Source organism: Phodopus roborovskii, unplaced genomic scaffold (assembly GCF_943737965.1).
Source record: "Phodopus roborovskii unplaced genomic scaffold, PHOROB, whole genome shotgun sequence".
In the NCBI taxonomy this organism is placed as follows: Eukaryota; Metazoa; Chordata; class Mammalia; order Rodentia; family Cricetidae; genus Phodopus; species Phodopus roborovskii.
The window spans coordinates 5,680,310-5,698,513 of record NW_026126470.1 but is presented as its reverse complement, the minus strand read 5'-3'; the positions used below and the strand labels follow the sequence as shown (position 1 = coordinate 5,698,513).

Sequence of the window (18,204 nt, the reverse complement as noted above, 5' to 3'; positions counted from 1 at the left end):
CTCACGTGGGCTGCCAATGCTTCTTCCAATAACCAAAGACCAACTAACAAAAAACCCAACACCAGGCATGACAAGCTCTACTTTGAATTGCTGGTCAGGGTTTTCCATGAAACTATAATATTACAGGATATTGTTATGACCCTTGGTTGGTCCCCAGAGATAGAAGGTAAGTCCCCATTGCTGAAAACACCTTGCATTTAGACACAGGGCCCAGGGGCTTCTGAACTGGAACAGTCCTACCCAGCTATGATGCCTATGTACCACAACAACAACCACCATAGCAGGATAACCCTGAGAGTGGAATAGTGATACACATAGCCTCAGCAGTAATAAGCAGCTCTTTAACTGGACTTAAGTCTTGTTCAACAAGAAATAAACAAAGCCTGGTACTGGAAACCTAGCCAACTACCCAGTGCTAGCAAAATCATGGATCTTGGAAGAGAACCTATAACCACCACTTTACTAAACCAGCATAGTCCATAACTTCATTCAAATATTTGTCCTTATACCCACAAGATAGTCTTCAGCCGTCATCAAAGAAACTCCTCCTTCTTGTTGAGACACATAGAGACCATTACAGAAAACCATAAATAATCAAAATGCAGACCTGTGGAGCCTAGTCCCAATGGATATACCCACAAAACAACTCCAGCACCTAAGGGTCAGGCAACATTGTGAAACTATGGAAAGATTGTAAGAGACAGAGAATTGGAGAGTTTGCTGTGAGACTGTGTCGCCTAGCAATGTCAGAAGCTACATCCATAAAACCTCTTCAACATGACTACATGAGCATGAGCTGAACAAGGACAACCATAGACATGCCAAAGTGGAAAGGCCACGAGTCTTCAACCTTAAACAAAAACCTACAGTCAAGGAAGGAATGCTGACTGTGATAAAAATTCTCTGCCCCCTCAAAGAACACACCAATTGGTTAACCACTACAAAATGATCAGCATTGAAAACATACATACAAGTAACATTATACAAAGTAAACTGGTTATATAGGGATATACAGTTAATATTTCATTTAAAATGGGCCATAAAATTGAAAGTGAAGTATATGGGAGGTTCTGGAGAGAGGAAACAAGGGTAAATGATGTTATATATTAAGTATGTGCAATAAGTAATGCTGCTTTAGGTCTCTCCTTTTCCAAAAGAGAAATGTAAATGAAATTGCTAAGTAAATGGCTTAGGTTGTATTCATAACTCTTATCTGTCTCCATTTCATTGCCACTCATTAAAAGATAAAGATTCAAACAAGGCATTGTGTGCATAAAGGATAACGATGAACGCGCTACCTGTCACGTGGATCACTGACTGATAAATGGCAGCACTGCCAATAATGGCAGCTGTTTCACTACTTAGAAGAGCGTAATAAATATAGCAAAATAATGTGGAATTCCTGAACTTCAAATAAATAAATAGTTCTGTCTGAGGAAAACAGTAATATTTTCTGAGAACAATGAAAATGTTGGCTCAATAACTGCAACAACAACAAAAAAGAACGAATTTAAATGCATTTAAAAGGCATACTATTCACTGCCCAGCAATTTGTCCATCAAGAATACTAAGCTTGTGAACCAAGCAGCAAGGTAGTTCAGTGGGTAAGAGCATTTTATGCATACATCTGATTTGATTTGACCTGACTGACCACAAAAAAAAATCTACAGAAAGGTAGAAGAAAAGCAACTCCACAGTGCTGTACTCTGGTCTTCACATGTGTGCTGTGCTGTGGTATGCACGCACGCACACACACTCACACACACCATAAACACTCACATATATACACAATCATAATTTTAAAAGAATACTGATCTTGGGCTCAGGGAATGTCCCAGAAGATAGTGGCAGAAAGAATGCAAGGATGTAATCTTGGGGAGAAGGGCTGTAAATGTTGTCTTAGGAGCATGACATAACCATGGATCTACAGCAAGAGAGTTGCCAATGTTGGATCTCGTTCTGTGTGACAATCCAAGGAAACAACTGACAACTTGAGCTGTGTCCACTTGTAAAATATATCACAGCTGGTTAGTCGACTGTAGAGGGGCTTGGGGAATTTCAATAGCACCGCTTGGATGTAATTCTGCCCTTGGTCTTGAAAAAAATCTAGAGTATATGGGTCTCAAAAACTGGAACAAGTGGTGGGGCTCTGCAAAGCTACAGGAAAGCTGGTAAACACTTCCTGATGCAGTCTTTTTTTTGGGGGGGGGCATTCACAGCACTGTAGGTACTGTGATCTCTCAGTGAGGCTGATAAACTCATTTGTTCTCCCAATGAACTTTGGTGGAATCATGCATCAGGTTATCCTTAGGATTTTAAGAGGAGGAAGGATAGACACAGTTTAAGTCTGCTGGAAATAAGGAATTTCTACACATGACTTAGCCCTTAAAAATTCAGCGATAGAAGCATGCAGGGCTCATTGGACCATCATGATCAGGGGAAATTTGGTAGCCATGAGGGATAAGACATAATTGTTTTCAATGCTGAAGCTACTGGTGATGCATGGGTACATAGCTCCTCATCCATGGGCAGTTCTAGTTAAACTCAGTGAGTGATGAAGAGAAGCAAAGAAGTCACGAAAGTAGGATGGAGATATGCTGGGAGAAAGGAGAGAGGATGGTTTTGGAAGTGAGAGGGGGTAAGAGGGTAGGGGGTGAGTATAACCAAAGTGTGTTTGTGTGTGTGTGTGTGTGTGTGTGTGTGTGTGTGTGTGTGTTTGTGTGTGTGTATGGAACTGTGGAAGAATAACTTAATTTAGAAATACTAACTTCAGCTATGAAGCGTTTGATATTAATATTTAAAGAAGAGCATGACTGATGTGTTTTCCCAATGACCTCCAAGCATTTCTATCCAAAACCTACTCAACAGTCAGAAGTGGATGACAGGTGGAGGGGTATCTAACTTCTAGACAGACTTATATAAAACTCTTCCAGTTTGATGTCTTGTCTTTAGCAAAGATGGCTGGCTGTCCATTCCTTCTTCCAAAAGCTTGCTTCTCTTTTAGGATTTGCCCTCTGTCCCTTTCCCTGAGTTCTTTTTACTGGGCGTCCTAAGAATGAAAAACTGCTCATGGAAGAATGTGTGTGAGAGGAGAATCTTGGCAGTGTTCATCTGTGTTTGTGATTCAGTGTTGCATGCAAGATGGAAATGCCTTTTCACTATACAAACAGAACAGCCACTTGACACTTTGACATTGTACTTCGCATGGCTTAAATAGTTGAAATAGTGTGTTTTCTTTAAAGCTTATGAAAAACAAAATTGCACAGCATACAACAATCTTGAGTCAATAATGATGACTGGATATGAAAAATGTCATTAACCACAATTAGATTTAAGCTATAAATTTTTATTTCTTTGCATAAATATTTCATGAGAGTTCTGTTTGGCAATGTAGAGAATGTTTTGAAAATGTGGCTTTTGCAAGAGTTAAGAAAAATCCAAAGATAAATATTCTTAAGTAGGCTTTTCATCCCTTTAAATTATTACCAAATTTCAGGAAAGCTTGCCTAGCTTTTGCAAAGCAATACTGTGCTTATATGCATCTTATACTTTAATCTTGCCCCAAACAGTATTTTCTTTAAATGAAGGGTGTTGTACTTGCTTTTCTCTAAATTTCACATTTTAATATTTTCTATTATGCTTCTGAGCAAGTATTTCTTCTCATACAACTGTGCCAATGGGAAAACAGTGGTTAAAAACCTATTCTGGAAATGTAAGGCATATATTAGGGCATCAAAATATGGAGCCAAAAAAAAAAAACTGATGATAAACATTTTAAAGGATTAAAGATTACAAGATAGGTTTGTGTTAGGATTTGAATCTGGGATGCAAGGGGAAAATGCAAAGAGGAAATAATTGCATGTGATGTATGCAAAAATCACGCTGAATCATTTGAACAGAGGAGCGAAGCTGGCTTTTTTTTTTTTTTTTTTTTTTTTTTTTCTAATTTGAAATAGAGGAGCCATTGGTGTTATTTAAAAATGTGACCACTGACCTTCACTCTGGAACAATTCAGTGACGGACTGTGGAGAGAAACAATGTCTGGACTGTTTATCTACAACAGAAGTGAAATGGGCCTCTCCTGACTCCACGACTTACTTATTAGTTTCATTTACATCCTCTATTCTAGAGGGAAACAGAATAAATCACTGTGGTTGTCTTCTCAAGATTGGAGCCTTTGATTCAACCAGGGAGAGACGAAGCAGTGAAGGTTAATTGTTTGCTTCTAAGTGCCAAACTTGTCACCCAGAAAGAGAGAGAGAGAGAGAGAGAGAGAGAGAGAGAGAGAGAGAGAGAGAGAGAGAGAGAGAGAGAGAATCAAAACAACACTATTACACTGTCCATTTTTTTAGTCAAGAGACAAGTGAAAATACTTTATTTGAAGAGATTTGAAGTTCTCAGTTTGGTAAGGTATGACAGAAAGTTTCTCTAGGCATTGCTGTTCTCCTAACTGCTATGCTACATCTCCACAAAGTCACAACAGGAGCCCCTTTGGTGGCTACAGTATGATAGCTGCACGGTCAGCTTCTCAGCCACTCTAATCTCCTGCCCACTGGGAACACCAAAACATGACCTGATTTTGACGTCATGTACCAAGAAGTGAACACAAGGAAAATATTTTGCCTTTGTTCTCATTGACCTATTTTATTAAGATGGCATCAGTACTATTACTTCACCGGCCTGTGTCTGTGCGTCTGTCTGGACAAATAACTGACTATTTGGGGACATGAGAGTCAACACTGAATGAAGAGCTGGCCTCATTCTATAGCTTTCCACTCCTTGCAGCCTCCTACAGCTCACTGAAATCAACAAGTATGAAGTGTGCTTTGAGGCTCACAGGGGCCTGGGGTGCTGCTTGGGGATGGAGCATGCACTTAGCAGTGTCAAATCCTCCTGGGTTCTTTCCCCAGGTCAGCTAATTAAAAAGAACTCCAACTTAATTTGCAACTTATGAGCTCCGGATTTGATCAAAATATGTACACAAATAGAGAGGATAGAAAAGAACCAAAATGCTCGGTGGTTCCCCTTTGACTCTTAACATGTTATTGGCCTTTTAAAGTACACACATGCAAGTAAAGCATTGGAATACTGATTGATCATCCACTAGATGTTTACAGTTCAATACAATTTCTACCAGACTCTCAGAATTCCCTGTGGAATGGCCAAACCCTAATCTAAGTAACAATAGAATCTAATGACAACTTATTAGGGAAAGAAGGGACAAGGATTGAGATAAAGATTCAGAGAGAAAGTCCAGTGCAAGTCTATCACCTCAACACTTGGAAATAGAGAAAGGATACAAATCTGGAACAGCCTGGGCTATATATTGATAGCTTATCTCAAATAAAGTAAAAAGAAAGAAAAAAGAAATACCAAGAAAACTGGCATGATTTGGAAAAACAGATAATTTGCAGAACTTAAAAGAAAACTTTAAAAGGTAATGAACATCATCATAACGACTTAAGAAGATAAAACAGTTATCTATGGGAAAAATCAAACTTACAACCAAATAAAACTTTAAAAACTACAATGAAATATTGAAACAGAAAAGTGCTAAGAGAAAAATTAAAGACATTTTCTGGAACCTAAAATAAAATTTCAAGGATAGAACATTCAGAGATCAAAATTGTAAAGGATTCATTCTGTAGACTTCCAAGAGGACAGAGTAGAGGATAGAAGAAAGGAAGCCATCAAGGAAGTACAAAAGAGGTACGGGGTGTAGTTCAGGTACCATGCTAATAGTGTGTAAAAATGTATTTCCAGAACTCATGAGAAGCACTATGCTTCATATAAAGAAAGCAACTAGATAAAAGAAAGCAAGTTGGAGACATGATATGAATCCAATCAAGAGATAATAAGAATAAGCATTAATGTTGGGCATGATGACATATGCCTCCCAACCACTTGAGAGGTTGAGACAGGGGAATCTTGAATTTGAGGTCAGCCTACGCAACATACTACATCCTCCTCTCCTCAGAAAAGAAACTATAACAATGAAGTTATTTAGATTACTTTACAAAACAACAAAGCAGTTGGGTTCTGTCTGTCTTGTTTCAGACAAAGACCCTACAGATGAGCATGTCCTCATTCCTATGTCTATATTTTTAGCAAATGTGGTGGAACATGCCTTTAATTCTAACATTCAGAAGGCAGAGGAAGGCTGACCTCTGAGTTTGAGACCAGGCTGGTCTACTGAGTGAATTCTGGGACAGCCAGGGCTACACAGAGAAATCTCAGGAAAGAAAATGAAAGTATTCTATAAGCAAAAACAAACTGTCCTGGTAATAACATGAATGATTATCAGGGACATCCAAAGACTGAAAATCAATTAGTGCTGATGAGAGTATTCTAAAAGTTTCAGACAAACAATAATTCTTAAAATAAAATCCTAAATGATAAGTCTTCTAAACCCACCTCCCCAAACCTCAGAGATCTATGAAGAAGCAGATGTAAAAAGCTTATAAGAGTGAGGTAACGGATGACTCCAAAGAAACCAACTCTTCCAGACACAACTGGAATGAGGCATATATGACTTCACAGATCCTGTGGCAGCGTGCACAGGGTCTGCACTGACTCAAGACAGACAGGGAGGGTTCCAGCACTGAGAGAGGAGGAAGCAGACAAGGGGTCCCATCTCTAAGAAGCTATCTGCAGTTGACACCAGCTGGCAAAGGGAAATCCATTTTCTACAATGGAATGTCAGTAGGTATATCAAACATATTCCAGAGGAGGCTTGTGCCCAGGAGTAGAAGTCCAATATAAAACTCATTCCATGGGATTTTTGTTTGGTCTTTTGCTTACTTGCTATGACTTTCATTTTTGTGAACTTTTTTTTTTTTTTTTTTGAGTAAGCATGAAGTTGAGTGGATAGGGTTGTTAGTGGTTCTTGGAGGAGTTGGTAGAAGACAAAACATAATCAAAGAACACAAAAATTCAAATAAAATATAGAAAAAAAACCCCAGCACATTTTCTAACACAAATAAAAATTAGACACATAATACGGAGTAGCAATATAATGTCTGCAGAAATATTAATATTAAATAAATTAAGTAAAGCATGTTGAGGTCACTGCGGAAAGAACATGGTAGGGTTGGAGAGATGACTTGATGGTAAAGCATTTGCTGAGCACTCATGTGACCCTTAGTTTGATCCAGAGCAACACACAACACACATATGTACACACATATATACAAACGCACACATACATATCACACACACATGCACAGACACCATAAAACGTTATTAGAAGATATAAATGTCATATTATAATCTGTAATATGTCATGTAATATATCATATAATAACTCTTGGTAGGAAAGCCAAATATTTTCCAAGATATAGCATCCAAATTAATCTGTAATCTTGATGCAGTTTCACTTAAAACCGTAATTGCTGTAGACTTTCATAAATTGCTCAGTAAGTCCACTTTACAGACTTTCATGTAGTCCTGGCCAACTTCAAAGTCACTATGTAGTTAAAGATGCTCTTAAACCCCTGATTCTGCCCACTCCCTGTCTTAAATCCTGGGATCAGAGATTAGCAGTATGCACTCCCTCGCTTATGGACCAGCATCTTTAAACTGCACTGGAAAAATAGGTAGTCATTAAGCAGGAGACTCTAGAATTGTTGACCTTTGTCTTTCAACTCCCAGTCACTACCAGGGATAAAAATGATCTTCGCTAATAGCTAAGCTGGGCAGACATGTATACTAAGTGGACCCATACTGTAGCCGTTGAAATCTTGATACCTGCTTTTAAACTTGACAGCTAGCCACACAAGTTCATTCCTGTCATTCAATCATCTGCCAACTGATGCAACATTTTTATGAAACTGTGGGTTTTCTACTGTTTTACCACAGGATTTGGCAGGATTTTCCTATGTTTATATTGTATTGAAGTGGGGGAGTATAGTGAGATGGTCCTTCTCTGGCACTGACCACGCCCATTGGGGGTGGAGCCATGGGCGGAGTGACCTGTGGAAGGAGGTCGAGGGAGAGCCAGGAAAAGCGCTCTTGCTGGTGTGACTCTGACAGGAGAGGATTGGGTTGAATTTCCTGGAGTTCATCTGTCTAGGTTGTAAGTTATTTCTCCCTGAATAAACATCTATTCGGCCTATTTGTTTATCCTGATCCTTATTGAACCGCGTTAGGGGAGTCCTTATTACCCAAATGCAAATAAAAAGGGAAAACCATATAAACATAGATTTGGCTTATAAATACTGAAATGTCCGTTCACCAAAACACAGAAGCTGATTCAGAAAAACAAAACTAAAAAAAAAAAAAAAAACCAACAACAACAAAAAAATCAAGGATGTGGGAAAAGGTCTTTCAGGGAAGAAAGGAGGATGATAAGACAAGCTAAGCTGATCCTGGAGCTGGGAGCTACAGTGCTTTATGGATATGTATGAAATTGTCAAAGAATACATTTAGTATTAGAAGGGATTAAAAGTTTTTAACATACACATAGAACTTACAAATCTAGGAGAAAAAGACCCCACTAGGAAAAGAATGAACTGAATCATCAATAGCATTTCAAAATAGATAACACAGGATCAAAACAATTATAAAAAGAAGTTGAATGAAAATGCTATCAGAATTCCTGAAGCCTCCCCAGGAAGTAGATAAAAAGAAAGGTTACATTACCAAGCATCGCTGAATTGTGATCCAAAAACTCCAACATTTTCAAGTTTTTCTTAAGAATTTTGGGCAAGTTTAAACATCAAGCTAAGATTCTACTCCTTCACTTACCCCAAAAGTCATCTCCCATTTTTCAATTGCTGCATTTACAAAGATTATTTTTTAAGTTAATGATCAATGTTGGCAAATATGAAAGCTACTAACTTTTTGAAGCAGATTTCCAAGGAGCTATTTCCCAGCATGTATCTGAAACCTTCCATCTACTTATTAGTATGTCTAAATAGACATACTATTTAGACATTCAGCTTGCAATTCTAGGAAATTAAGCCAATGAAACGAACATGGTCATATCCAAAAAACTATTATGAATATGTGTCTCTCAGTATGATTGAGATAGTTGAATGGTTGGTTGGAAGCATACTAAATATTCTCCAATACTATTCTGGTTAAATGATTACTATGAACACAAGCTAAGAATATTTGTCATTTTTAAAGAGTGGTATATTGTATATAAGTTCACTGTATCTAAGACAAGAATCATTGAAAATTTTGGAGTTTCTTTACTATTTGTATGCATGTGTGTCTGTGTGTGGGTGTAAGAAAGACCAGAGATGTCAGCTCCTTTGCAACTGGAGTTTAAAAAAAAATTGTTAAGCATCTGATGTGGGAGCCGGGAACCAAACTGATTCTCTGCACTACCAGTACCTGCTGTAACTGCTCAGCATCTCTCCAGTCCCATAAAATAAGTATCATTTTTAATGTTTGATATCAAGTCACAAATAATTTATTCAGAACAAATGTTACATTGTCTGGTTAGATATTTTCTCAATTAGATAGCACTTAGATTACTTTGGAGTAGTGAAAAGGCTCAGCCTGTAAAGGTACTGGCTGCTAAGCCTGAAGACCTGAGTTCTTACTCTAAGATACACATGATGAACAGAGAGAACCAACTACCTCTACAAAGTTGTACTTTAACCTCCATATGTATACCATAAGACACACACTCACACACATGTACGTGTGCACCTCACAGAAATAAGCAAAATATAATTTAAAAATTGAATTTCTAAAAAGAAATTTAAGCGAGTAAGCTGACCAGGGCTAAATGAGACACTGTGTTATTAATAGTAGGCTGGGATTTTTCAAAGCAGTTAAATGAGAATTTTAAATGTTCTCAACAGAAATGATAAACATTAAAAGCAAGTTATGTGCTAATAACTATGATTTAGTCATTTCATGGGTATACACACATAGAAATGTTGCATTGTACTCCTTAAAAATGCCAATTAAAAATTCTAAGGGAAAGGAAAGACCTTCAAAACACAGCGGCCCAATTGCTAAGCATGTGCAGACATTAACAAAATTGCAACATTGGTCAAGCCAGTCTGTTGGTCTCAATAATCTCCCGCCTCGGGTTCCCAGAGTGTTGGAAATTGACAGGTATAAACTATAATGTTCAACTGAAAAAGTGATTTTAAAAAAGAAATAACAGTCTAGAAAATGCCAAAAGTTATTTTTAAAGTATGATTAATAAGTAGGCCATCATAAACCATATCAATTACTAGTACCAGTGAGGGAGCAACAAAAGAGGAGACGAAGTTCTCATTGCAAGTACATCTTCAAAAGCAGCTATTTTGTTTGTTCATTCTGCCATATTAATATCAACTCGGTGTAAATTCTAAGTCCCCATCTGGTATATACATTCAAGAAATAACTAGTTGTTCTGTCTACCACAAATTTTACGTATGCAGATAGCTAAATAGATTCACACTTTTGTATGAAAAATTGGCAAAAGTTAAGGACACAATGGGTGTTTGTAATTCCCTGAGGAGAAGGAACATCTTTTAGCTTTCAATGAAAAATGGATATGACAGAGACAGCTGACAAAGTTCATGGGACATGCCCGGAACTCCCTTGGCATGCAACTATTTGAACAGAAAGTAAAGGTGAGCTTTGCTATTTCCCCACTGAGGCAAAATACCCTCCTCCACTGCTCCCCTTATTGCAAGAATGTTGGCAGTCGTGTGTACTAGATGCAATAAGATAGGAGAGAGTTATACAAAAACACACTGGACTCTGTGATTGTCTATGCTTGTTTTCTTTCATAAGAAGCCTTGGACTATAGTTCTTGCCATTTGCTCTTGTTGCCTCACTGGCAATAGGTCTAAAGTGTGGATGTTCTTACATTTTCCTTCTCCTAGAGCATATTTGATATTTGCTATCTTTGTATATAGTGTTGTATCAAGCCTAAATCTTTCCTTTAGACTAAAAGGGGAATTGTAGTGAGATATCCACCCTGCCTGAACCTGTTGCACTGACCACACCCATTGGGGCATGGGCACTGGTGTGGACATGATGAAGGAGGCTAGGTATAAACAATGAAGTGAATTCTGTATCACGAGGAATCAATTCATCGGACTTTTAGAACTAATGCAAGAACACAGGTGCATATTGCTGATATCTGTTACTGGCATTAGTTTAAAGTTTTATAATCTCCTAGAAAAAGATTGGCTATGGAATCGTAACACATTAATTCTAAAGTCACAAAATAATCTTCCAATTCCCAATTCTCAGTGGTTTGGAGCTTATTTCACTCTTTTTTAAAGATGTATTTATTTATTTATTTATTGTATATACATGGTTCTGTCTGCATGTTTACCTGCATACCAGAAGAGGTCATCAGATCTTATTATAGATGGTTGTGATCTACCGTGTGGGTGCTGGGAATTGAACTCTGAAAGAGGAGTTAGTGCTCTCAACCTCTGAGCCATCTCTCTGGCCATAGAGTTTTTTTCTTAACTCTGCAAAGTCCATAAAATAGCAGACACAGGGCCATTGGCATGTTTTAGTAGGTAGCAGCATCTACCATGAAAGTCTAACTACCTGAGTATTATCCCCAGAACCCATGTAAGGATGAGAAGAATTCTCTCTCTGTCTCTGTCTCTCTCTCTCTCACACACACACACACAAATAATAATACATAAAAAATAACATTGGAGAACAAAGGCAGTCACACATTAAAGATGGTTATACAAGGACACTGCATGTGGGCTTTTGTACATCAAGGCTCACACAGAAATAAAAACACTGATCTTACCAAAAGAACCAGTATTCTTTAAGCTGTTGGGAAATAGGCATTTAGTAATCAGCAGATTATTGAAAAGTGGATGAACTAAGGTTGTTCTGTTGTGAAGGATTAATGACTTAGACTCAGAGACATTATTCTGCATTTGGGTTTATTGTGTCTGTCATCACCAGTATTAAGACTTGATCTGAGTCCTATACCCATACAACATTACCTCTAACTAAGGAATAGTACTAATACCAATGGGAAATTTTTCATTGATCTTATTATACACTCAAATATTTAGGAGTTATCTAAATAGAGTGATTGAGAGATCCGATATTGAGAGTCTAAGTTCTGTCTAAGTACTTACTAGCTAGGGATGGGGCTTTATGCCCACCTAAACTCTTCCTGCTGGAAAAGGAAGAGTAAGTTCTCAAGGGTGAGGCAACTTGTAGGTTGGCCACACTCCAGTGATTATCATACACATAAGAATGTATGTAGCACAAAATAGATTCCATTTTTTTATATTGTTTTTTGCAGTTTTTCAAGACAGGTTTTCTCTGTGTCCCAAAACTCAATCTGCAGAGCAGGCTTGTCTCAAACTCACAGAGTTCTGCATGCCTCTGCCTCCCAAGTGCTGGAATTAAAGGCATGCACCATCACCAACTGGCTCATTTTTCTCTCCTTTTTTAAAGAAACACTGAGTTAGGTAGGTGGGGGGGGGTCATCTTGTAGGAGTTTGGAGAGGAGTATAAATATGATCAAAATACATTGTATGAACTTTTCAAAAAAAAACTAATCAAATGAATTTTTGTTTGTTTGTTTGTTTGTTTGTTTTCTGTGTAGTACTGACTGTACTGGAACTTGCTATGTAGACCAGGCTGGCCTCAAACTCACAATGATCTGCCTACCTCTGCTTCCTGAGTTCTGGGATTAAAGAAGTGTGCCACCACACCTGCTCAAACAATTTTTCAAAACATAGTTTTAAATTCTCAAAGATCTTAGAAAAAAGTGGGTGTGTGTGTGTGTGTGCGTGTGTGTCTGTGTGTGTCTGTTTAAGTGATATACTTTTTGCATCACCAACCATTACTAGATACCGCTTCCTCGGCCAGCAGATGGGAGTGGATGGAGACATCCACAGCCAGATACTTATGTGTAGAGGGAGTCTAAATTTGAGGTCTCTATCAGGTTCCTCGCCCTGGAGTTCAGGAAACCCTTTGTAAAGGAGGAGGAAAGATTGTAGGAGTCAGAGAGGATGGAGGACACCAGGAGATCATGCCCCACCGAATCAACAAAGCAGGATTCACATGGGCTCACAGAAACTGAATTGGCAGGCACGTGGCCACCATGGGCCTCTGTATAGGTTAGGACTGTTAGATTGGTATTTCTGCGGTACTCCTATAACAGTGGGGGCAGGTGTGTCTTTGACTTTTTTGCCTGCTCATTCTTAGAACTCACTTCCTCCTATTGGGCTGTCTTGTTCAGCCTCATTATGAGAGCTTTTGCCTTGTCTTATTGTAACTTTTTTTGGTTGTTTTCTCTTGGAGGAATGCTCTTTTCTGAAGGGAAACAGATATGGAGGGAGATGGGAGGCAGGGTTTACCAGGAGTGGAGGGAGAGGAAACTGTGGCCTATGGTCAAGTGTATTGAATGAGAGAAGAATCTATTTCAATTTAAAAAGAGAGAAAAGAAAACCAACAGCAACAAATATGAATTCTATGACAAAGGTTGTACAATGGGAAAAAAAAAATCCAAGGTGGGTGGAGTCTTTGGTATGTCACTGGTGAGAGAGTGTTCTGGATTCATCAATGGATTAACCGATAGATGGATGCATAGCTTAATGGACTGGGGGAGGAATATGAAATAAGCTCTCCTTTTGCTTCCTAGCCTCAAGGAGATGAGGTGAACGGTGCTTCAGTACCATAGCATCCTTCCATGATTGTAGGCACAGAAACAAGGCCAAATAACCACATATGAAAGTCTGAAAGCATGAGCCCAAGTAAATCTTTCCTTGTCCTGGGTGATTTTCTTGGATATTTTTTGTTTTGTTTGTTTTTTTCACAATAATAACATGATGACAAGAAACCTGACACTAGGATTGGGGCTGTTGCTGTGATTATAGGAAATAAAGTTTAGAACAGTTTGCAATAGTTTGGGGAAGCAGGCTAGAAAAGGTGTACTGTACAACATTGTGAGTGGAGATTAATGGATGATTCTGGAAGAACCTCAAAAGATTAAAATATTGTTCTAATGTAACAACCATGGCAGAGAGGTTTCAAATGAAAGTGAAGAGAAGACTGCTTTGGGAACAGGACTAAAGGTCATTTATGCTACATTCGGGCAAAGAACTTGCCTACATTTTCCCAATATTTTGCAACTGTATGTGGGGGGGGGGGAGGCTTAAAAGTGACACACCACTCAAACATGTGAAAAAATTCCAAGGCATCTTTGCATCCAGGATGTGGCTTCAGTATTGCTGCTTGACCTCAGCTAGAGTTACAGTAAGACTCAGGAAGAAAAAAGAAAAAAAAAAAAAAAAAACCAGAACAGAAAGACTTGAAAAATCTGCTGTGTGGTCAACAAAGAAAAGCCTGTAGAGTTAGGATGATTGCTGCTCATGAGGGCACTCAAGAGATTAGTATCATTAAAAAATAATGCAAGCACTTTGTGCCTGGACAGTTAGGAAGACAAAGCCTTGAGGTGATCTCATGAATCCAGAATATCCATCCTTCATGGGCTATAAGGTGGGTAAATGTAAATCTTCCATTGAGAAGTGAATCCCTGGGGGTTCTGTGGGTAGTGGCTTTTAGGGCTCATACCATAACATCACATGCCTCAGATGGCAGACATGTGACTATAGCATTCAATGTTTGTCCTTCAAGTTCTCAGTCTTCTTCAAACTGATTCTGCCTTCCTGTTTTACAGTTCTTTGCATTTGGCATAGGAGTGTTCCCCATGTATGTATACTTTTATAATGGATGTATGCAACTTGTTTTTCTTGAATTTCAAAGCTCATAATGAAGAGTGAATCTCTGAAAACACTTTGGGACTTTGACTTTTTCACTGAGGAATTGGTAAGACACAGAGACTCAAAGCCAGACTAGTGCATCCTGATGCCTTCTACATCCTGAGATGGGCATGTGTCCTTGAGGCATAGGGATGCCATTATCTTATAGGTGTTAAATGCCCTACAAAAAGTTCATTCAGTGAGCATTGAGCACTTCCTCTTTAAGGAAGCAGTAATCTGAAGTGGGCCTTTGGGAGGTCATTAAGCCATAAAAGCATTGCTCAAAGTTTTGAATTCACAGCTTCATGGGTTTAGGGGGAGGGGCTGCCTCATAAAAAATGGGCTTTCTATTGTTCTGCCTTAACATATGCCTCCCTATGTCAGAATAAACCTTTCCTTTCCTTTTAGTTGGTTGTTTCATGTATTTTGTAAGAATGACTAAACCTGGTTCAGCTATCCTTGCCTTTAAAGGAAGATTCATTATTGCAACACACACACACACACACACACACACACACACACACACACACAGACACGTATGAATGTATATATATATATATATATATATATATATATATATATATATATGCCAGTATATTTGCAATTGAAGTATACCATTCTGTTCCTGGTATCAAAGGTTATGTCTATCTCACAATTCATTTAATATTTACTGTATACAAATAAACTGCCCATATTATTATTTAAAGCTTATATATTTAAATAATTCACTCAAGATACAAAGAAGACATGAAACTCAGTGAACAGAAAATGTCCATGTGAAGTATATGCCCTGGCATAGAGTTCATGGTAGAAGAATATCCCAAGGATTTTATCATCATTGCTATATCAGAAACTATGCCTTGGGGCACAAACCCCAAATATAAACTAAACCTTGAGGAAAATCACTCTGTTAGTGTAGCAGTGTAGAAACTAAGGAAAACAAAAGTATGGCAAAGGGGAGAGTTAGCTAAAGACAGAGCAGAGTACAAAACCTTGCAGAAAAGATGGGTCAATAGTATGCTGAGTAGACTGCATCCACCCAAAAGGGAAGTCTGGATAAGGCCAAATTAGCCTACCCAAAATAGATATCCTCCTCTTCCCATTTTCCTTATCACCACAACCTCTCATGAGTGATGAGCAAATTATGTACACAGCATAAATTTTAAACACAAGGCTTTTTTGTGTACTTCTTATTTTTACATTTTTGGAGTGTTTTTTTTCATGCAAATGCATTTGGAAAGTCAATCAATAACTGAATACTTGCTTTCTTGTTTAAATGAAGGCTCTAGAAGCACATCCTTGAAAGGTCAAGAAGGTTTCTGTAGGCTAAGAGCAAGGCACAACTACAGAGCAGGGCTCAGGTTTGGGTTTGTTTCTTTTGTGTTAAACACTCTCTCAAAAACAACCATCTTCTGCAAACATTTCTGGTAATATAGCACTATTTCTAGAACCATACAATCAATTATGGGGAAGGTAATCTAAAACTTCTAGTCTTCTGGAGTTTGGGAATCTAGCTCCCTGGCCTAGCATGCACAAAAAGTCCTGGATGTAATGATCAGTGCCACAGAGAAACCCCATGACAGACAAGACACCAAAACAAAACGAAACAAAACAAAAAAGAACCTTAAGGAGGAGACGCAGCTCATAGTGTCTGTTTCTTCATCAATAAACCGGGAGATGATTTGACACAAAAATAAGAAACTTTATGATCATAATAGGGTCAAATATTCTTTCTGTGATATCCTTGTAGAATGAACTTGATTTCTCTGTGTGACCATCCACTGCTGTCCTTTGCTCTTTTCCCAAACACCAGTTATCTGAATCTTGTTTTTTTGTTGTTGTTGTTTTGTTTTTTTTCTGAGACAGGTTGCTCTGTGTAGCCCTAGTTGTCCTGGAACTCACTGTATAGACCAAGGTGGCCTTGAACACAGAGATCTGCTTGCCTCTGACTTTGCTAGGATTATAGGCGTATACCACCACCTCCCTGTTGTTATCTAAAAATGATTGTTCCAATGAACAAGACAGATCATGTGCAGGCATATAGTCACATGCTGCTTCATTGGAGGGGTTTGATTGTTGAGGTTTTATAACTGTAACTTGTTTATCTTCAATACAAGGTGAACAAGTTACATTCTGGTCTTTAACTTAGTTATAAATTTAAAAATACCTGGCTCGGTGCCTTACTAATTAATAAAAGCTTGCAATTCCAGCAAACCCCTACTTAATTACCATCTTTGGTGTTGTTGGTGGCCTAAATGGTACTTGTTATACAGTTATTGCTCCCATGCCAGTGTCTGAGACTACAAAAGAGCAAAAGAAAGCAGTGTTAATTATGAACACATTCAAGCTTTTGAAAACAATTTAATTGACAATTAAAATGCACTAAAGCCTTGTTGTTTGTTATATATTTCTAAGAGAAAACTCAATATACTGCCCGTAATCTGGAAATGGGAAGAGTAAAGATCAAGAAGCTCAAAAAATATGGTGCAAAGAATTCATGCCACCAACTCAAAGCAGCAGCAGTCAAAACCCTCAGTACAAAATGATCCTTGGAACAAGATAACACCCAACAGCTACTTCTCATATCACGGTTAGAGAATATGAAAAACACCAGCAGTCCTCAAACAGTTTGTCAATGTGAGACAAGCCAATCAAGTTCAAAGTCCAGAAATTGCAAAAGAAAGTTTAGGGGCAGGAAAGGGTGCAGGCTGGGGCACTCTTGTAAAAGGGAGGGCAACAGGGTCGCCTTAATTTCCTAGTATAGTTTAGGACTAGGCTCACCCAATTCCCTTGACACTTAGTGTCATCCAGGATTTTCCATCAAGTCCTGGGGACAATGGATCTGTCCCACCTTTGCATGGCCCACTAGACCCAGGCTGCCCCGACTCCGAACGGTGCTCAACTTACTGGAAACTTAGCAGGCAGCAAAGCAGCCTAATGGAAAATCTACCAGCCGGGGCACGTAGGGAAGGAAGAAGCCAGGAGGTACAGATTACTTACAGTTTGTCTCCGAGGCTGGCAGCAGCAGGGCGAGGCATACCAGCAGCAGCCGGCAGCGCGCGCTCAGGACCCTCATTGCTGAGAGCGGCCAGGGACGGCGGCTGGGCTGGCGCAGCAGGGACCGAGCCGGCGCTCCGTCCAGGGGAGCTGCGAGCCTGGGATCAGCTCTCCCAGCTCTGTAGTGGCCCTGCCCGAGCGCGGGCGGAGCAGCCCGGGGCGGAGGGGACCGCCCGCTCCCAGCCCCCAGCTCGGGAGGGGAAGCGATGACTGGGACATTTCCTGGAAGCTTTTCGCAGCTGGGGGGGGGGGTGTAGGGGATGGAGGAGGGCTCAGAGAGTGAGGTCGGAGGCCTCGGAAAGTTTATCAGACGTCCTTGGTCACAGTCCCCAAACCGGCATTTACTTGTTTTCTTTAGAAAGTGATGTTTTCCAATGGAGAAAAGACCCCCCTCCTCTGTCTCCCTCTTCTTCTCTCTCTCTGCCCTCCCCCCTTTACC

General features: G+C 39.2%; 1 protein-coding gene across 1 annotated transcript in view; it reads right to left on the bottom strand.

The window, feature by feature from the left end:
• The window catches only part of Pros1 (protein S), a 62,118-nt gene extending 44,136 nt beyond the window's left edge, over positions 1 to 17,982 (bottom strand). The window contains exon 1 of the mRNA XM_051191725.1: positions 17,709 to 17,982. Coding sequence (XP_051047682.1) covers positions 17,709 to 17,784 — 76 coding nt within the window. The 5' untranslated portion in view covers positions 17,785 to 17,982. The remainder of the gene's footprint in view (positions 1 to 17,708) is intronic.
• Between the last annotated feature and the right edge of the window lie 222 nt (positions 17,983 to 18,204).